The sequence below is a fragment of the Hippoglossus hippoglossus genome, chromosome 5, assembly GCF_009819705.1.
Source record: "Hippoglossus hippoglossus isolate fHipHip1 chromosome 5, fHipHip1.pri, whole genome shotgun sequence".
Taxonomy (NCBI): domain Eukaryota; kingdom Metazoa; phylum Chordata; class Actinopteri; order Pleuronectiformes; family Pleuronectidae; genus Hippoglossus; species Hippoglossus hippoglossus.
This window is the reverse complement of record NC_047155.1, coordinates 20,083,394-20,105,446: the sequence shown is the minus strand read 5'-3', so window position 1 is coordinate 20,105,446 and position 22,053 is coordinate 20,083,394. Positions and strand designations below refer to the sequence as shown.

The window sequence follows — 22,053 nt, the reverse complement described above, 5'->3', positions numbered from 1 at the left end:
GTAGTGGAGCAAAATGAATGTTGTGAAATTGAAATGAATCATTTTCCTCTTTAGCTGTTGGATATTTACTTGTGTCAGAGCTAAAATCCCCCTTCAATATAAATGATTATTGCTCAATCACTTATAACTTAAATAGCTTAAATAGCTGCTTGCACAAACACATTGGAGCACTCTAAATAAATTCAAAATAGCAGCAAGCAAGTGGCACAGACTTTATAGAGTTGATTTATCAGCTGATGGTATATAATGACTAATATAATATATTTAACAATCGGGAAAAAACGGATATTTAGGGGAGAGAACCGGGAACTATCTTGACTGTTATAGTAGAAGAAGCAGGTTGGTTGTCTTGGCAACATACATACAGCAGCTGGCGGCTGCTACACAGCGAGATCAACTGTTTAAAACTTTATATTGTATCACTTTCTGTGCAAATAAAGACCTTCACCAAACCACTGTTCGTCAAAACACCAAACTGGACTCTTGTCGCGATGTCTGTGCAGAACAGCAAGGCTGCAGCCTCGGTGAGAAAGGTAAGTGTCACCTTAGTTTAGTTGAGCTAGCGCTTACTAGCTGAACAATAAAGTGGTGACGCCAAGTTCCAGGAACTGACAAGACAAGTGAGAGCAGCACAGTTATGTTATAAAGAATTTTTTGACATAATGTTTGGATGAACTGTTTTTGTTTTTACCACCTAATATTTATTTCTCTGTTTTATGTAGCTGGTTATTTTCTGTGTCAAGCACATATCTGTAATGTAGTTTGTATATCAAGTTGAAAAAAAGCAGCACATTTAATGTTGAGTATGTGTTATTGCGTCCTCCACTATGCCATTGTCACTTTAAGCGATACAGTTTTTGTCTGTTTGTGTTTACACAGGGCTCAATTGTTCCGAAGGTACCTGGAGTGAAGCCAACCAAAGCTGCATATAAGAAGAAGGTGGGTTTGTACACTTCCACAAAGTGATAACGCTTCTGAGTTTCGATATCTAACCTTCCCATTGCACCTCTGTATATGCTGTTATATATATCATATATGTCTATAATTGCAGATTGCACTTCTGGTTAGACCCATCTAATTCCGCTGCATCGTGCCTGTGCTGTGTAATGACAATAAAGTGAATCTAATCTATTTGAACACAACAGGGAGATATATGGGAAACACGTGGGCTATTACAACATCGTTTTCTTTTTCCATTTAACTGAGAAGACATAAATCTCTTCTGTGTGTACGTTGCAGGATGAGGAGGAACGTGTGGATAAGGGTGTTGGCTGGGATGAGACTCATGGGAAAGGACTTATTAAACCTGCAGATCAACTGGAGCTCACTGAGGCTGTAAGAGAAGAGGGCTCTTTAAGACAGCCACATGGGCTGTGTGCAGGATTTGCTGCTTTCTTTGACTTGACTCCATTTTCTAATTATACCTCTTTATTATTGTTTTTGGTCATTGTCCTCTGTCAAATTAATCTGGTCTGTGTAACCTTTGCTGTTATCATGATTTCACTAGGAGTTAAAAGAGGAAATCACAAGGATCCTGACTGCCAACAACCCACATGCACCCCAAAATATTGTACGCTACAGCTTCAAGGTAAAGAGGTTACATCCAAGCTTGACTTCACATCACTGACAGTCGATGCAAGCATCACTATAACACTGTCATCGTCTCATATCATAGGTTGTTCAATCAGAAAAACAGTCCCTCTTGTCTCCCTGTCAGTTATTTATTTTCAAATGACGACAGTAAACTATTTCTTCTCTCCCAGCTGTAACCATACAACCCTAACAGGATCCTCTGCTTGCTAATCCTCTCATCCCTGATTTTTTTGCGTTTCTAAGGAACGCTCCTACAAGCAGGTTGTTGTGGATCAAATGGCTGTTCACTTTGTGTTGGAGGGCAGCCTTGTACATCAAGACTCTGATGAGGCCAGACGACTGAGGGCCAGAGGGGGTCTCCCAGGAGGTACCCACTAAAACATGTTTGCATACATTTCTGTGTCTGCAGAGAACAGTAATACTTTTGTTAGATATTCAAGGACAGCATCATCTTTTTCCCTCAAGTGTAGTCCATACTTGGTGCCACAAGATGTCACTTTTAGCATGTGCCAGTAAATTAAAGAACTGCCCTGAGTCAGTTTACATGTGAAAAGTGATGTGTTTGTTTTCTAAAAATGTCCAGAGGTTGTAACAGTGGAAACAGGAGCCGAACCTGATGAGGACGAAACAGAAACTCCGGTAAAATATCTTTATCTAAAGTCAATCCGGTGTTGGGCAGTATTACATATTCCATTTCAATCAAGGCATGACCAAGGCCAGTTGATTGTCTCATAAGGTCAGAAAGTCCATGATGTGGAACGAGTAACAAAAATCCCCTTTGTCGGTTTTTCCTAGGCTACACCTGTAGAAGATGGAGGGGAAGTAGAGGAAGTTGGAGAAGAAGACAGACCAGACAGCGTTGCCTCCAAAACAGACAAGAAGCAGCCGAAACTTACTAATCAGATCAACTTCAGTGAGAGGGGCACCCAGACCCTCAATAACCCACTAAGGGTAGGAAGGAGTAGTGCAGCCAGCCATCTGCATAATGGTTAAGATATCTGACCTTTGAAAATGGAAAAATTAAAGTGCATGAAAAAGATCATATTCATGTATGATAATATATTCACAGCCTTGCGCCTCATACGTTTCAGTGGAGTCATTTTTATGTTCCCTGTAGGAAAGAAGCACCCAGACCGAACCTCCGCCACGCAGAAACTTCTCTGCCACTGCTAATCAGGTGCTGGATTCCCTGAAACCTTTCGAAGAGATGCTCAGCAGGAGTTGTTTTCACTCAGTCAACGTATGTGCTCACACTGGAAGACTGTAGCAATAACTAGTGATCTGTTTGCAGTGGGAGATCTATGACACACACATGGAGGAGCTGCAAAAACAAGAAAAAAATAAAGAGAAGCAGAAAGCCACACTACCGAAGACAGATAGTGACAGAAGCAAGAAGAGGCTGATGTTGATGGAGACTCAGGTACATCGATTGCTCATCAACCTTCCTGCCTAAATTTAAACTATATCTAATATTTATACTTGATTATATTGTTGCCACCATACTTACTGCAACACAAGAAATGATTAATGACAAATCAAATCATAGTCCTACATCTTCAAAGCTCACAATATGACCGTTTTATACCCAGGACTTGTGATAATGCTTTACCATCATACTCACATTCTTATCTTAATCTATGATAATAAAGTGAAAATGTTTACAGTTTATATACCAGCGCTCGTCATGTTTCTTTTACAGAGCGACGACTTCACCAAAGTGGGAAAAGCATCCAAGATCTTTGAAAGAATGATTCATCAAAATACATTTGATGACATAGCACAAGGTCTGTTCTTAAACCAATCATATCACACAGCACTAAAGTCTTGTTTATTATTCAAGTTCTCACACATTCCTCTTTTCCTCTCATCTCCACTGGTCCTCTTAGATTTCAAATACTTTGAAGATGCCTCTGATGAGTTCAGGGACCAGGAGGGCACCCTTCTCCCTTTGTGGAAGTTCCAATATGACAAAGCTAAAACACTGTCTGTCACCGCCCTCTGCTGGTATGTTTGCTTAGTATGATCTTTGCTATTATTCTGGGGACATTGGTTGGGATCTTAGACTTTTACAATAAAGGATTGTATTCCTGTTATTTTATATAAACTCTGTTGTTCCAAGAATGGGGAATAACTGATTCATTGCATCTTCCCTTGATAGGAATAACAACATTCAGGACCTGTTTGCTGTGGGTATGGGATCGTGTAAGTACACAGGGTGGAGAGCTGTAAACATCTCACACGATTTTGATTCTGTTTAATCTAATCAGATATTTCAGTGTCTGTGATTTGTTTTAATTTTATTTAACATTGACTTGTTCATTCTCTCTTTTCTGTGTTACTCCTGACCAGACAACTTCAGCAAGCAGGGTTGTGGCATGGTTGTCTTCTACTCGTTAAAGAACTCATCGTTTCCAGAGTACATCTACCCCACCAAGTCAGGCGTCCTGTGCCTCGATATCCACCAGCAGCATTCCAACCTGGTGGCAGTGGGCTTCTATGACGGCTGTGTGGCCGTCTACGATTTGAAGAGCGAGGGACTGGAGCCCGTGCACAAGAGCACAGCTAAGACTGGCAAGCACACTGACGCTGTCTGGCAGGTGAGCGTAGACGAGGTGGCAGAAGCGAGGGGACTTCACAGTGTTTGTCTGAAGCTCCTTCCACCCTTGAACCATTACTTTGTTCTCACATGGTGTAATCACATGTTTAAAGTAAGACATATTTTCAGCCTAACCAAACCTTTTAACACCAAGCAAGCAGCAATGCTGGATTATGATTCTCTCCAGTCCAACACAGAACTTCATGCACTGGAGAATGAAGGAAATGATATGTAGATGTAACTTCTTTTCCAGATTATTCTAATCTAGCACATAAAACCTTTTCACACACACACCATCATTTTCTCTTGTTTTCCTTGGCTTTATTCATTGCTCTTTTGTGTTTCATTCAGGTACGCTGGCAGAACGATGACATGGACAACAACCACAATTTCTATTCTGTATCATCTGATGGCCGAGTTGTGTCTTGGACACTTGTTAAGGTTTGTGAAGAAAAGTGTATTTATTTACAGATATTCTCTCTCTGGCTTCTATTTTCATAGGCCATTATTAATCTTGGTAGAAAGTAATACAACTATCAAGATGCTTGCTAATCAAATACTTTGTGTGTGTAACTGGTGGAGTCTAGCTATGTCTGCATTGTGATTTAGTTACATATGATTAAACATCAGAAGTAATTTTCAACTAACAAGTAAACTTCAAAATACAATAACAGAGAAGTTAACATAAAAAATGTCACACACCTCTCCCTTGGAGTACAACAATAGAAAGGGGAGATGTGAAGCAGGAAACACACCCTTATAAGGAGGGGTCCCCCAAAAGTGGACGTAGGTGTACAGGACTCTACAAAATGTTCCACATTGACAATGCAGGCCTGTACCTGCCAGGTAATGACTATGTGCAAAAGATTCTGTGTAATAATAACAATAGAATAAAATGAAATAAATTAAAATGCAAATTGGTTCTGTGACACATAATACTGCTGTATACTCTGCATCGTTACATTTTGTATGTGTGTATGCATATTTGCAGAATGAGCTGATCTACACAGACATTATCAGACTGTCACTGAATGGTGCTGTATCTGAAGGGCCAGAAGATGCACAGCTGCCCATCTTCAGTAAGGCTGCACTCACTCCCCATGTCATGATGTGTATATATATATATATGAATGTAACTTCACCATTTCAACAATTATTGTTAATACAACACTTTATACACAGTATTACCTGATATCAGATGTACTTATTCTGGCACATCAGGCAGGTGTAATTGAAGTGCTTGATGCCTCTTGTCCGCAGCTTGTGGTACAGCGTTCGACTTCCACAAACAGATCGACTCTCTCTTCCTAGTTGGCACGGAGGGAGGGAAAATACACAAGGTATGTATCAATGATTCCACTATGCTGGTTTTGGCAGGGTGACAGAGGTCACATCTAAAATTACATCAATGTTGTCGAGGGGACTCACTCGGGCTGTCAAATGTCTAGTTGGGAACTGAGTCACAGCAGGAGTTGTGGTGCAATTACATTAAGATACAGAGTTTTTGCGAGGTTTTTAAAACTTCTAAAATGTCATATCCTTAATATTATTAAAATACAAATTTAAATACGTTTCGGTAGGTCTTAGTTATGTTAACGTTCATTTGAAGCTACTTCAGTCCCTCTAACATTGGGTTTTTCTTTTAATGACATTTTTTGACACCTTGCATAATTTGTAATGTCTCTGTGTGTTGTATTTCTTTCTCATTTGTACAGATATTAGCACACTGTATTAAACAGGACAACGTTGAACTGATAACTGATGACTTACAACTCAGGATTTATCACAGTACACTCGGCTTGGCTGTGGCAAAGACTATTCCTACTGTCTCTGTCTCTAGTTTGAGAGATAACATGGCATATTGAGGGTATTCTCTTCTTAGCTAATTATGGGCAAGTGTTAGTAACTGTGGGACTCTGGTGCTTAATATCTTGTCATAAATTTCATTCACTAATTAAATTTAACTGGTTGAAACCTGCAGAAACCTGAAGATACTTAACACTGGCTTCAGAGCAAATTATGTGATATAAACATGATAATCGTCTAAAGAAAAAATATTATAATAAACTATTATTCACTTTAGTCTATATCAATGAATTAATTGAAAATAGAGTCAGTGCCAATAAACAAAACTTGATGCCACTGTATCAATTGATGTAACATGAGGTGATGCATATGACAAGTTAGGCATATGAAGGCAGAAAGGACGACAATGTATGACTAAATGTATGACTTGAACAGCCTAAATCACACCAATCTTCGTTCTTCACACCAGTTTTGATCATACTAACCCTCAACCGATTGATCAGAAACAACGTTTCAGTTAGGTTTGTTTGGATGACTTTGAAAATTGCCCCAAAATGCATATTCTGCCTGTATTGCCCTTAAATGACATTAGGTTAATCTTTGGCCTTGGCACTGTCCCCCAGTATCTGCCCTGACAAATGAGAGCTCATTTTGTTTGTGGTGCACTTACAGATAACATGCTGAGCTTACACTCCAGAGGGTACACAAGCTATAAAGTTTCCATTAATAGTGAGTTAGAGTGTGATTGTCCATATGTGCACTTGTGTGTGTCTGTGTGGTCTGTTGGAAGCCCCTCAGGGTGGACATTAAGTGCTTAATGAGTCTCCATAAGCAGAGGTTCTCTGTCCACATCAGACAGCTGGTAGTTTATGAATGGCCTCCCACCTTATCTTCATGTTCTTGTTACTGGAGGCAGAAAGACTCATAAAAAGTCTCATTTGTTTGCAGTTACTGTGCCCTTCATTCTAACTATGTAATAACATGTTTAAACAGTTCAGTGACTAATGCACACATCACTAAAATCGTCTAATCTTTATTAAATTAAACTTTGTGCTTGACGGAGGTCGATCTCGTACGGTCATAAAGAGAAAACAATTCAGTAGTGAGGTGACATGAGTTTACATTAATTCTAAGACATGACAACACAAATCCATCAATTTAATCACACGCACAGGCAGGTAATGATATTGTGACAATAAATGATAAGGTTGAATTGTTTTATCTTTTCATTATTATCAACATACAGTAAAAACCCACCCATGAAAAAAACAAAGCCAATATTTTTAGTTAATGTGCAAAAAGAGAGCTTAATCTGTCCATCCATTATCTATACCGCCTATCATTGGAGGGTCGTAGGGGAGCTGGAGCCAATCCCAGCATTGGGCAAGAGGCCTGATACACTGTGGCTAGCGTTCTACAGGGCTGACAACCATTCGCACCTCCAATTAACCCCCCCAATCTGCATGTCTTTGGACTGTGAAAGGAAGATGGATAACCCACACAAACACAGAGAGAACATGCAGACTCCACACAGAAAGACCTCGGCCGAACCGTAAATCAGTGAGGCTGCAGCGCTAACCACTGCCCAACCGTCCTTCCCCAAGAGAGCTTCAGTGTCATCAAGAAACAATTAAAACCATAAAGCTTTAAAGAGGTGAAACTGTAATTAATTTGAATAAATGAATAACCTTGTGTGATATGGTGCACCATGGCACACAAACAGCATTTAATACGAGACACTGCACTGAAAATGTCTTTGGAAATCCTCAGCTGTCATACACATCTTATTTACAGTACCTAATTGTAATCATCTCTGACAGCATGTTGTTTGTCTTTGTACCAGGCACAATACATGATCAAGGAAAGGCGCACGCATTGGTCACACTCCTTTGCAAGCACCTCACCTAGCCAGCTCTCATTGCAGACAATGTTGCCAGACACGCACCCAGTGTGTGTGATGAAATATGTTCTGTCACATCAAGGTTCAACTGCACAGAAACCCCAGGAGAGGACAGATTAAGAATCTCTCACCAAGCTGCAGGTCAACTATCAATCTGTCAGTGCTTGGATATGCAACAGCTGTCCCCACGAGGCAGGAAGCTGTTTTATACCATATTATCCAGTAAATTTATCCCTGCTGTTTTGGTAAACATTATTCTGTCAGTGCAAGATAAACTGGAAATTTAAAGGATAATTCAACCTTGAACCAGAGAGAATTGCATTTGTCTCTTTGGATTAGACTATCAAGGATATTTAACTTATAGCCTCATTCCAAATAGCAATGTCAAAGAAGAAATTGTCCATCAGCTGTCAATGAAAAAAACTAATAATGAAAGTTAACATGAGTTTTTTCCTTTCCCTAGTCATGAAGAGTGAGTGCTAGTAAACCTGGGAAAACATTTGCCTGATGTCTTCTGAAGCTCTGGAGGGAACTTTGTCAAGTCTCCTTTGTTTTCTCAGCTCATAGGCTTGGGAGTTAAGGAGCCCATGTAACAATTTGGGGACATCATGGTGGTGTCTTGTTGGAAGTGGGGGATCCATGTGTTTGAAGCTTGATACGTAGAGTGGACTAAAAGTCAGACTATGCTTTTAGCTCCAGAAAGTCCCCTGGTGTTATGGAAGTGTCACTGTCATATGCAGTGTCCCTGTGTACAAATATCCTCCCCAACAAAAATAAGCCATTTCCTATATTGGCAGAATTAAAAGGTGCCAAGAATGGAGGTTTGAGTCAGAAGAAGACCTGCGAATACTCCTTCATTTTGTCTTGCCACATTTGTATCCTCAAACAAGACATGAGTCGTCCACTTCAGCTTCAGTTTGTCACTGATTTCCACAAATTGCTACTATTTTAACACTGAGAAAAATACTGGTTTGAAGTAACAGGGTTTTTTTTTGTGCCTCTTTTGAAGTTAGTATTGAGACTGGGGTATGATATCTTTTGAAGGTGGTGGTTATATGTTATGAGCTATAATAAGGGCAGCTCACCATGGAAACTTTAACGTTTCCCTGAAGGATTGTGATAAATCTTTCATTACGTTAAGAATCTGTTTAAGATATTTCCTTTGATGAGATGTTTTAAGTTTTCTGTTTGAAAAAGGACACTTTTACAATTTGAGAGTAATTTTACAACATAAATCTGGTACAGCAAGTTAAAAAAAAACATGTATCTGTACTTCTATTGCCATTTATATTATAGTAATAATGTAAAAGCATGTAGTTCCACTTCTAATACAAAAAGTTGTTGACAGTGTCATGATTCTTCCCCTTTTGAGAGGGTTAGGGTTGTGAGAGTTGTGAGAGTTATGTTATGTTTTTAATCCTCCCTCTGTTTTATTTTCTATTTTATTTTGAAACTCACATCTGGTCTCGTTTCTGGTCACCTCACTTCCTCATGTTTCCTACTTTCTTGATCACCTACACCTGCACCCTAATGTGTCTCCTCATTGACTCCTCTTCCTTTAGTATTTCTGTTTCCCTCCAGTATTTGACAGTTCTCAGAGTTTACCTCCTACGTGTATGACCTTCATCTTAGAGTTGAATCATCATCATCCACTTTCGTCCAAATCAAGACCTTGCCTCTCTTCCCCAGTGCTCAAAGACTTACTCCAGCCAGTTCCTGGAGACCTACGATGCCCACAGCATGGCAGTGGACGCTGTGAGATGGAACCACTTCCACCCGAAGGTTTTCATCTCGTGCAGTTCAGACTGGACCGTCAAGATCTGGGACCATACCATCAAGTAAGATAACTCAGTGAATGCTTGATGCGGCTGTAGATAGGAGCTTTTCATTCTGATCAATACATATTCATTTTGTTTCTATTCTGTTTTATCTAGGTCTAAGTAAACGCCATCTACAGTGTTATCTTCTGTTTTCTCTCATTATCAAATTACTTTTCCATTTCTGTGTCGCTTTTCTTGCATTGGATTATTTTCATTTCTTGTATCAAGATGCACAAACTTATTGTCGTTCTCATTACTGACTAAGTTCCCGTCACTGCAGCAGCCAGAGTTCCCTTTATGACACTGCTGGCTTAAAGGCGCCACGTCACATTAAACCCAGCTGCCTGAGTTGGCTGATGGGAAGCTTTTGAGGGCTTATATATTTGGCTGGAGCCCGTTTGAAGAGGAGGGTGACGTCTCCGGGGAAAAGCTTGAAATACTCAGTGTCACAGTCTCTCTTTGAACCTCCTCAGTGTTGGGTTAAAAAAAGCAGCTAAAGACATTAGTTGGACTTGACATATGGCAGTATACTCCATGGGCAGAGAGTGAGAGTCAAAATATTTTTGTTATTTAAAATGTAAATACATACATTGGCTAGTATTTAGTTGTCATATAATTTTGATGGACTGTTTATCAATGTTTAGGAACATAAACTGGTTAGTCACAGAATAGCAGCTGCAGTTTTGCAGTTTTATTTATATTTGCATGCTCTGTTTCCGTGGCGACATTATAAGATACCATTATTCCTGTAATCTTTCCATAATATTACAGTATATTAGTCTTTATTGCATTCTTGTACCCAGCATCATTTCCCTGCTTTATTTGACTAACCCGTATAACCTCCCACTTCTTGTCAGCACAGGCTGAATAATGACAGTAATCATCCTCCCTTTATGAGAAATAGGGTTTTCAAGAATGATCCATAACACCCCCACAAGCTTTATTATTTCCAGAGGGAGGGGGGGCGGGGGGGGCGGACTGGATTGAGCAACTTTTCCCAAACTCTTTACTGCACTGTTTAGAAGTGACAAAGCTTGGCACAGAGAACTGCTCCTTCTGTTTGACGGATGAGGCTCATATTTCCTGTCAGATGACGTCAGCCAGCCCAGAATAAACTGAAGGGCTTGTGATAATAAAAAGTGAGTTGCAAAAAGTCTATTAATCAAACCAAAAGGTCAGCGCCACAAATCTGCACCTCGGCCCAGTGATAAACTGGAACACAATTTATGAATCTACCAGTGCAGTGTCATTCTGCCGTTGGAAAAAACCCCTCTCTGGGCCAGATTTATAAGCCTTTTGTGCTTTATTTGAGACACATTCTACACCTACTTGAGTGCGTGTTATTCATCAAACAGACACACCAGCATGGAGTGTCTGTTTCCTGTCATCTGAGGCACGTCTCGCACAGACTTGTTTAGGGAAGCAGGTGCAAATGACGGGAAGAGTTATGGTTGTTTTGATATTCCAGTTTGCTTACTGTGGTTCATTAGATTCTGAAAGTGTTTTGCATAAAAAATACTTGAACTTGTATTCTATGCTTAAGGAATCATGTGGCGGGTAAAAGAAGAAAATCATAATCATAAGTTTCAGTTTGAAAAGCACACCACAAAAATGTATATAATGGAGCTGCGTGGAAACAGTTACACACACACAGTACATCTCCAGCCCAAACAGACAGGGGGTGTGAGGCTGTTTGTTTTTGTGTGGCTCTGTTTAAAATTAATTTAGCTGCTAAAGCTGTGGTGACTGTGTTCTTGAAAACAGATTTCAATACAACTACGTTTTTGATTTGTACTTGGTAAATATATTCAAACACTGAATGGGGAATTCTGAACTTTGTGTCATGATTCTGCCCCCTTGTTGGACTTATTAGAGACTTTCTGTTTGGACCGTTTGATGAGACAGTTTAGACTCAAATCTTCTTGTTTAGTATATTTGGATCTTCTTCTTCATATCCATATTTATTTGAAGCTCTTGTATCTCTTACTTGCTTTACTTCCTGTCTTGATCCTGTTTCCTGTCCTTATGTGTTTCACCTGTGTTCAATTATCCCAGCCTCCCTTGTGTATTTAGTCTCTGTGCTCCCAGTTTGTCTGCTCAGTCTAGTTCTTACTTGATGTCTTCTGTATGTTTATGACCTGAGTTCTGGTTTTTGGATCTCTTTTCTTTAGCATGCCTACGGAGTGTAAGCCTTTTAATCTTTTGATTCGTTTTTTCCACTTCTGTCTGCATTTAGATAATAAACCCGTAAACGTGACACTGCCTCACTTGCTGAATGTTTGAAGAGGGTATTCTGAGGTGGTGGTTGCGTAATTAGTTTCTTACTTGGTCAATCAATCACCAAATTTCCATAAACATTGTCTTCATGTATGTATTTAAGTCTATTCCTAGGGAAAGTTTGCCTTACTCTTTCTCTGTCACACTCCCTCCCTCATTTTAAAAACATGTATGTGTCTGGGTTCCAGTTCTTTGAAGTTTAGTTTTGCTTCATATTGACTTCAGTGGTGTTTCACAAGTTGATAACATGAGGAACCAGTGTGGGGGGGGCCTTCTGTTTGATCACCACACGTTTCCTCTGCCAGGTTCTGCAGCAGCAGTCCCTGGACTCTTTAAAACTGACAACTATTGTTGATTTGCCACCACTGGAAACTAGAAGGAAGAGAATAATGCACAGACCCTAGAAATACAGTGTGCTGTTTTGTATTAAAAAAATCCTACTGATTTTTCTCTAATCTTAACCTGAACACTATCACTGTGTGTTTTTCCAGCACTCCGATGTTCACCTTTGACCTGAATGCAGCTGTTGGAGATGTTTCCTGGTCTCCATATTCCTCCACTGTATTTGCTGCTGTCACAACAGATGGCAAAGTAAGTGTCCTTTTACACTTGTTCAGACCTTCCGAATACTCAATGCATTATTTATGTTTAGATTTATCAGATTTATTTAAAATATTTTGCCTTTATAGTTGAAGAAACCAGAGGATCACATGTACATTAATGGCCAGATACATGTATATTATATAGAGATGTTCCGATACCATTTTCTCTTCGATTCTGATTCTGATTCTGATACTTGCACTTGAACTTCTTTTATTGTGTAGTTTGGCAGTCATAACTGAGAAAGAACAAAAATAAATAAATTTAGGAATACACAACAATTACCATCCTTAAATAGCTCGAAACTGAATACAGCACTTGCCCAGTTTTACTTGTGGGACTTTCCAGCATGAAATAATTCAAATTGTGGACATTTTAACTAGCTCTGGCTAACACTGCATTACTGGAAATCACTTTTCTAAAAACAGTACTTAACAGTGGCAGCACAGCCCAACTGCTGTTTTGAAGCAGCGAAGAAGTGATTTCAGTTTTATGTGGATAAAACTAGTATACTTTAAAGATGTGGTATGAGATCGGTACATAGATTTGCGTACTCTGCAATACCTGACAGTGTTAATGGCAGTTAAATTATATGTTAAATATCTTAGATCCTGAGGAACACATTACTAAGGATTTTTTCATGGCTACAGGTATTAGCTGATTATGCAGCCAGTCTCTGACCATGTTGCAGAGCTATATGAGGCTCTGGATGCTTTGTCTGTAGCCTATGATTATCACCACCACACTTTGACACTTACCTGACAGATTGGAATCCCACCAGCTGCAACATCCACCCACTTCATTATTATCCTTTCAATATAGTTTCAGACCCAGCTGACTTAACCCTTACTATCCCCTCAGATTAGCCTCAGGCCACAGTGGTTGATTCCAGCCAAAGGTAATTTCACTGGATGCCATGTTGCTCATCTCCGCATATTTTCTTAATATTGCTGCAGACTGTCTTCATCTGTTTGTCTTTGTACCAGCCGGTGCCACGCTATTACAGTCCAGAGTGTTGTGTCTGACACATTTCCTTTCCTGCGTGTGTGTGCGTGCATGTCTGGGTTCTCTCCAATGCCAAGATTCAGTCAGCACAGGCACGATGTATAGAGTAACGCTCCATAAAGTACATAACAACCAGACATGGAAGTGAGATTTGCCAACAACAACAAAGAAAAGCAAACGTCTGTTTCATAGTAAACAAGTTGCAATTAAATAACTGGCATCACATATGGCGGATTTTTAAACCCAGAATAATTGTTAAAATCTTCCGCCAAATAAATAAAAAATGTAACCCAAATGAAATGACTCTGCTGGAAAGCATATGAAGTCTCATGAGTATTGTGATTTATTCTACGAAAGTGGATCAAAAGCAGTTTTCAGAAGCTATTTAAAAAACCTCATCAAAAGCTCATCAGTGGGTATACGTTTTTACAAGCAGCAGGAGGACAAGAATATTAAACTGGAATCAATCAAGGTTAATGTAGCTGGTAGAGTTTTTTTTTTTTCTTCAGGGTGCTGAACTCTAAACTGAAATATGATTCCAATTTTAAGGATGTGCTCGGCTGAAAAGTTGTGAAATTTCACCTGTAAACCTGACATGGTCAAGCACAATTAACAGGAATCACTAAATAACTTCTATATTTCTGTGAAGCCAAAGGCAGCGTTAACCTTGCCTTGATATTAGATCACTGTCAGATTTTTGAAGAACAACAGAATATTGTCAGACGTCACACAGTCACTGGTGCGGTCACGCTGCATGATGTTAATCAGCATCATGTTCCCCGGGGCAGCAGCTTCTTCGCAGGACATTTGTTGTTTTTCTGTGACAAGTGTCTGATCGAACGTCTCAGAGTGAGTTGTGTGTGTGTGTGTGTGCTCCTTGATGTGTATTTACTGACACTGTTGGCGGCAACCTGCAAAATGTCACGGACACAATGATTGTGCGCGAGTACATGTGTTCATAAAGATAATGACTTTCTTGGCAGGCTAAGGTGTAAGAATGACACAGACTTGTGCAGCGCAAACAAATATCTCTGTGTACCCTCTGTCCTTGCCTCTCCATCTGAGCCGACTGTTGTCGAGATTAGATTGTGTCGGGATTAAATCATGAACGGTGCCAGCATTTCCCCCATTGATTAGACTCGTACTACCTACCATTTTATTTTTTCACTTAAACATCAAAATAAAGCAATAAAACGGTCTTAAGCATAATAAAATGTCTTTCTGCTCCATGTTTTTGTGTGCTAGATGTCGTCAGTCTGTAGTGCATTCAGTCATGGCTAATGTTACTTTAGCTCTTATATATTAGCAATGAAAACATTTTTGTTCATGGCTGCTGTGATGGAGGTTACAGAAAGTTGTACCCTGGTAGCATATACGATTTTGTTAAGTTTGGTTGCAAGGGATAACTGTGATGCTCTGTGTGGTGCAGCTACACAAAGACGGTGTGAACCTGATAGGCTTGGGCACAGTCTGGTGAAAGCAGTGGGCCGTACTCTGCAGTGGGCTCATTTTCTTGTCAACAGATTGTCTGAATGCCTGAAAGAGGAAGATCTGTGATCTGGCTCCTTCTGGGTAAAGAAGCCTATCACTATGTATTTGAGCTTCTAACGTGCATACACATACACACATACATACAAACAGACCTGCACACTCTTCGAATGACTTCCTTGCACCAGATGGTTAGACTTGCATCCCTGCAGAGGCTTGTTCTCCTCATCACATAAAAGACCACCTCCTCACCAGATATGAAAAGGCAGTGTGTAACAACAGATTAAGCCTTTGCTTACTCACTGTGGAGGCATCATGTGAGCACTCGTATCATACAGTCTAAAGTGGTCGATGAGAGGGGCCAGGTATTGTTAAGTGCACCATCACAATCAGCATATTTTTTTCAGGTATACTTTAGTTGATGTGTTAATTTTGTGCCACATCAGCACCACATTATCAGAAGTATCAGGACTTTGTGCAATAAACTTTCTATGCTGAATGAAGAACCACAGGGACTGGAGGAAATTGCCTCTTTTATGGTGGAGGAAAAGACTGATAGTGCTCCACTGTAATCTGTGAGCCATTTGTTTTGTGGCTTCTCAAGAAACGATGAGATTGATTAAGATTTCAAGAACTCAAGAAAGCATGTGATATTGTGACTTTTCTATCATTTAATTATGACTTTATTCTTGTAATGTCATGACTTTCTTCTCAATTATGACATCTTTCCGCTAATATTATGATTGTATGACATATTAGATTATAGCTTAATTCGTATAATATCATGCATTTTTTTTCTCATTAAATTATGATTTTATTCTTGAATTTCTATGAATTTATTCTCAATCTCCACATAGTTTTTCTTCAATGGCTTTAGTAGTACTCCATTGTGGTTGTGCCATACTGCTGAGCTGTCAAGTTATTCAATGTTAATGAACAAACGCATTTTGAAAAACTGTTTTTGTGTCTTTTCAGGTTCATGTTTTTGACCTCAGCATCAACAAATATGAGGCCATCTGTCGGCAGTCAGTTGTGGCCAAAAAGACCAAGTTGACGCACCTGGAATTTAACCCCGTCTATCCCATCATCACAGTGGGCGACGACCGAGGCTACGTCACCAGCTTCAAACTCTCCCCGAACCTCCGCATGAAACCCAAGGTCAGAGTCTTGCTGAGTTTCTAGGATTTCAAACATTTAAAGTAATTCGCTCCAGAGCTACACCCACATTAAGCCTGTCACAGTGGTGAGAGGAGTTGAGATAAACTTTCCTTCCTAAATGCAGCTGCTTTACAATTCTATGTCTCTTGCTGCTTTATCTCTATAATTGGGCCTTACTGGCACATACAAATGGAGCTTGTCCACATTACAAATTAGCTACCAAACTACCAACCCTTTCATTACTATGGAGAAGTGTGTGTGTGTGTGTGTGTGTGTGTGTGTGTGTGTGTTAATCTATTACGTTGTTTCACCGTATATATACCATCTTATCTGTTAACAATCTGAATGCGTGTTTGTCCTCTTGCATTATTCATGACTGCCACTTGTTCCACATCAATGAAAGCACATCAGGTGATTCAATCTTTGCAAAGTCTTGACCTAGACCTAATTCTGCTAAATAACAATGCAACCAAGCCTCCGGTCCATTCACATTGATGAGTCATTGAAGGATGCGTTGCCACTGATGACCATGATTAATGAGCAGTGGCGTAATCACGGCGGCTCTACTAAACATAGGAGGAAACTAAATGGCACACTGAGTCACAACACTTTAATCAGGGCCCATTTACAGTCACTGCTGCCTCTCTGGTTTCCTTTTGTGTTGTTCACGTTGGTGCATGTAAACTACAAGACATTCTACTGACTGGAGTAATACGTCTTTATTTTCACTACATGTTGCTACATTATGCATTGAGTTTCATCAACTGGGTGCAGAAACAGCTTTCCTGCCACACTCCACTCATAAACACAATTTATGAGTTTGTTGCTCAACACATACGTTCACAGCACTACATCATTAGTGACCTCCGACTAGACTTTAAGTGTCCTATTGGGAAATTATTGCACAGCTCAGCAGCAGTGAAAGTGTTCATAGCATTTTAGAACCCAGTCTGGAAACTGTGCATTACACACAAACACCCACAGCTAATATTACCAATAATATGTCTTAGCAGCTCACAAAGACATTCTAACTCCGTAATGTACCCAAAAATAGCAGAGTAGTAGCACAGTGGCAAAGCAATCCAGACTTTAACAATACAGTGTGTTGTACTCGCCTGTTTAAAAGGCTTTCGATGAGTCAGCCCATGTTCTTAACTCACTTGCTCAAACAATCCACTTGACCTCTTGTACTCCAATGTTCCTCAAATGGGTTTTAATTAGTTATTAAGATTCTCCAAATTCACTGCAGCGTATACACTGCCAAAATATGTCCCAAAGCACACTGGGTGCTGTGCTTTGTGCTATATTGAGCAGGTATTTCCCATTTGTAAGCCTCAGGGCTACAAATACTAATGAGGTAATGTTAAGTGACTGTGCTGTTATTCTGTGCTGTGTGGGACCAAGTTCTCTGCTGCTCACAGGACCTGTATTTGTAACTGTTTAATATGGAGAAGAAGTATCATAAATTTGTCACATTTGTGCATTTACCACTTTGTGGCTGAATGTGTCACTATCATAGACAGTATATAAAAAATGGACAACATGACTGTTCTCCCAAAGCTAAGATAAACCACCTCACTGCCCCAGCTCCACCCCCCCGATCGCTACCACGCAGACTCTGGCTCCAAATGTACAAAATGAAAGTGTTCATATTCAGGATACTGGATAGTGGGAGGAATTGGAGACACGTCATTTATCTTTATATACAGTCTATGGTCACAATGAACATAAAAGTATACACAGTGTATATACTTACAGTGTAAGTATACACAACACATCTCATCTTTTCAGTGGCCTCTTTCTTTTTTACCCACAAATAAAAACTAACACTTGCATTATAAAAGCAGCAATATGCAATATTTAGGGATGCTCCATTTATCAGTGTTGCCCCTACATAACTACTATCCTAGCATCTACATTTGATTTATCCAAGCATTTAAATTAGTATTTTTGTACACTGCTGGTAAATGAGCGGACACAAATAGGTGCCGATAGCACAGGTGGGGTATGGGATGCAAGTCTGGGATTTTAATGATAAGCAAACCAGCTACAGGGATAACAGGGGATTTGAAAAAAACAAATTGAGCACAGGTTATGAAGTGCTTGTTTGTGCTCAGTCAGCCTTTTTCTCCACTGTGGAGGAGACTTTATTTTTTATTAAGCCATTCATCATTGCAGGGATATTGTGTTGCACTGAGATTTGAAGCTGATTCGTTTAGGGAGTGCAGCTGTCTGTCTGGATCATCTCCTTCACTGCATCCATTTCAAACTTCAACATGGCTTCACCAAAACAAATCTCATATTTCAAAGGTGTTCACAGAGTCACCCCCGACTGTTCAACTGTGACTACTAAACAGTCTCGCTCTACCACTTCCATAGCCTACCAGTAATATATGTTCATCATATACATTATGATACTTTTGCCTCCAAGATATACAGAACTATATTCTTGTTAGTACACAATCATTTAATGTAAGTTGCTGTTTGCCATTTGGCCAGATAAGATGTAAGGTGCACAGACCATAGAATTCAGGGGCTGCTTCCTTTTGTGGGTTGCATAGACCACAAAGACTGAACTGAAATGAGACGGTCTGGTCTACAGAGGATTTCTGCGATCAACATCACCAGCTTGTCCCACCCTTATTGCTGTTGCCTAGCAACAGAGCTGAAGTCGGATACGACTAAAGTTTTAATTCTCTTCGGTTTTTTCACCTGTGTACTATTAGCAGTTGAAGTATGATACTCAAGCATTGGATGCCTCCTCACTTGCTGGCACCATTACCTCTTTGTAAATTGGTTTGTCACGTATGCGTAATAAATCCTGGGATATTTTGGCCCTAGAAGGATCCACCTGCTGGAGCCTTTGTTTCTTGGGGATGAAAGGAGGCATTTGAAGGAGTCTTTGAAAAGGGACAGTCTACTCAGGCAGCTGTGATTGTGATGTGATTTGTCCAGTGTGAGCATGTAGAAAAGAACCTGTGTTAGACTGTGTCCCTTCAATGTAACCAACCATCATTAATGTTATTAAATAGTCCTTTGTTTTGACTCACACACACAGTTTATTGATGCTTCCCATCAGTCTACTGTGAGCTGCCTTCTCCATTCCTGAGGCAGTTTTCTTCAGTGTCCTGAGGATACCTGGACAGCCCCAGTATATTAACTGTGCTGTCTGATTTTCATGAAGTTCTTGAATGCTTTGGGCTTTTGACAAGTTATTATGAATGACCTTTTTGTTTTCTGAAAATGAAAGTCCATTATATCCATGGAGAATATCCTGTCAGTATGTGGTAATATTATATTGTGTGTCAGCAGTTGATTGTGGTACAAGCTGATGCAGTCAGATCTACTGTTTCCTACTTAAGATGGTTAAAATGTCCAGTGAAGCTATGCTGAACTGCAAGACTTCTTTTTATCAAGTAATTCAATTCAGTAATAGAAAAACCTGGAATGATCGTGTAGGAGCCTTGATGGGGAGGTGCTGTAAATAGTCCTCAGATGGATTTTTATATATGAATTACTTTAATATGTTTTTAATGTGCCGACAATAAGAAGATGCTCACACCACAAACTTGGGGGAATCTCTTTGGATTTACCCTTTGCAATAGTGCCCTTAAGCTCAAAGCACTTCTACAATAAAGTGGAACCAAATCATTTATATACAGTCATCTCCGCCAAGGAGGTTATGTTTTGACTGCATTTGTTTTTGTTTGTTTGTTAGCAGGAAAAACTACTCAATTGATTTCCATGAAATTTTGTGGAAGGGTGGGGTGTGACCGCAGAAAGTACCTATTAAATTTTTTCCATCCCTTAATATTGTCAACATCAACAATTCACTTTTTTGTGGATTTCTCAGTGAATAATTAATTGATCTGATATTTGTGAGTTTGTGCAATTTGGTGCAGATCCAAATAAAATTCTGGATCTAATGAATTTCATTGTGGTATCATAAGTGGAATATTGGGCGCTGGTGAAGGTATGAACTGCACTTAGTGCCATTCTACTTGCATATATTATAATGGGGTGGTTATGCACCACTTTGCTCCTGCACTTTAAATCTGTTTTTGTGTTCTGTTAACTGTGTATGGTCTAGGTATGTATGAGTCTGTGTACATCTGAGTCACATTATGGTAATAATAGAATGTGTGTTTGCAGGCTAAGAAGGGTCAGGAGCTGCCTAAAGGTCCAGAGGTGGAAGTAGCCAAAATGGAGAAGCTGCTCAGTCTGCTGCGGGAACAAGAGGAGAGCCCAGTTTGATGCTTCTCTGCCCAACACACAAACCTGACACAATCTTTTACTCTCATTCACACTCTTCCCATTTGTGTTTCTCAGTGTGTGCAACAGTGAAAAACGCTGACCTGTCAAGAAAACAATTTGTATATGTTTATTAAAAAAGTTTTCTTCTGATCTTCCTTAAGCTGTTAATACATATTCATATACTATTAATAATTCAATTCATTGATACTGCAGTAGTTGATACATATTAAATAGGCAACACTGGAATTCCACTGGCTTGGCTGATTTCTTTAATCCATTCAGTGTGTATTGTACAAGTTGATTAAGCTAAATAAAGTGAGCGGGTGAAGTGGGAGATACATTTGCGTAATAGATTGAGCATTTGTGGACCATATCCAGACGACTGATCTTGGCTGGCACACGCTGTCCTGGGCAGTCATCCAAGGATGAGTGAGGAGCCTTTTAATATCCCATATACGGGAGAATCTTTGCTCCGAGTCATGGTGGTGCCTGTCTTTATTTTGCCTTTCCCCCCCCCTCCCTCCCTTCCCCATCGTATTAATGATCCTGTCCTTCAGTGAAGAATCACCCCCGAGCGATGATGCTCAACTGGAATCAAGTTCTGCCACAGTGTCCCAGCTCTGTCTTTGTGTCTCTGCCACAGAGAGCATCTTTGTCCTTTTGTCCAGCATCCTTGCTTTTTCTAAGAGAGATTCATTACCTGATCTCTGCAGGGTAAGTTAGAGAGGACGACTCAATCCCTGCAATATGTGACACACGTGACTGTGGCCATGGGACAGGGATGAGAGGGCAGCTGTAGAGGTGGCACAATGCAGGTTAGGCCGAGGAACAGTAGGTGACGCAGTGAGTTCCAGGAGTTGAATTTTCCTCAATCCACTCTCTTGAATTGTTCTTTTCTATTGAAGTGGCTGTTACATTCTGAGGCCTCTGCTATGAAGCAAGATCAACATACACAGCATATCTTTCAGTTCTGGCTTCAGTGAGTCCAACATTGGCCGCCTTGGATAACCTGTGTTACAAAGCTGGTTATCAGCTGACTCGGTTTACTCTGGGTTGTCCAACTGTGATCATCAGTGGTGGGATGTCATAAAGTACATTAGTTACTGTACTTAAGTTCATTTTTCAGGAATTTGTAGAGTACTTATTTAGACAGATTTTATAGTACTTTTCACTTTTACTCTACTATATACAACAAGAAATATCTGTACTTTTTACACTGCCTCCTTGATGCCTTTAGGGAATAGGCTAGACTCTGCGCGCAGGTACTATTGCTTCTCATACTTAATAACAATACCTAAAACCAAGTTCTTTTTTACATTTACTAAAGTAGAAAAGATAATATGGTACTTTACTTCAATTCTTTGTACTTATACTCAAGTAAAATGTTTGCTTACTTCCTCCACCACTGATGATCACGTTCATGTGAAAGAGGCCATCAGAGCAACATCATCAGAACCATGAATTAAGTTATTTTATGATATGAGAAGAAACACTGATAGAAGCAGACAAAGGTGACATTCAGCAAGTTCAAATGTAAACACTATTTTCACATAGCT

General features: G+C 39.8%; 1 protein-coding gene across 2 annotated transcripts; it reads left to right on the top strand.

The window, feature by feature from the left end:
- The first annotated feature begins 58 nt into the window (after positions 1–58).
- On the top strand, positions 59–20,869 carry dnai1.2 (dynein, axonemal, intermediate chain 1, paralog 2). 2 transcript variants are annotated; one of them, XM_034585794.1, is made up of 20 exons: positions 59–533; positions 880–939; positions 1,240–1,335; positions 1,508–1,588; positions 1,837–1,960; positions 2,177–2,232; positions 2,389–2,544; positions 2,711–2,770; positions 2,885–3,013; positions 3,293–3,377; positions 3,480–3,597; positions 3,752–3,795; positions 3,943–4,190; positions 4,541–4,630; positions 5,181–5,268; positions 5,450–5,529; positions 9,585–9,733; positions 12,484–12,583; positions 16,061–16,243; positions 20,396–20,869. In XM_034585794.1, exons 1-20 carry the CDS (start codon positions 492–494, stop codon positions 20,495–20,497), a joined length of 2,091 nt encoding a protein of 696 aa, XP_034441685.1. In that variant the 5' UTR covers positions 59–491; the 3' UTR covers positions 20,498–20,869. The 2 variants fall into 2 exon arrangements, with proteins under 2 accessions (XP_034441685.1, XP_034441684.1); XM_034585793.1 differs by having other exon boundaries at positions 2,171–2,232.
- The last annotated feature ends 1,184 nt before the right edge of the window (positions 20,870–22,053 follow it).

Bases quoted from the DNA above. Each gene is read 5' to 3' on its own strand.
- dnai1.2 (XM_034585793.1), top strand. From the start codon at position 492: ATGTCTGTGCAGAACAGCAAGGCTGCAGCCTCGGTGAGAAAG. The intron at 534-879 runs GTAAGTGTCACC...GTGTTTACACAG, and splicing joins CTGCAGCCTCGGTGAGAAAG to GGCTCAATTGTTCCGAAGGT. The intron at 1,589-1,836 runs GTAAAGAGGTTA...TGCGTTTCTAAG, and splicing joins TTGTACGCTACAGCTTCAAG to GAACGCTCCTACAAGCAGGT.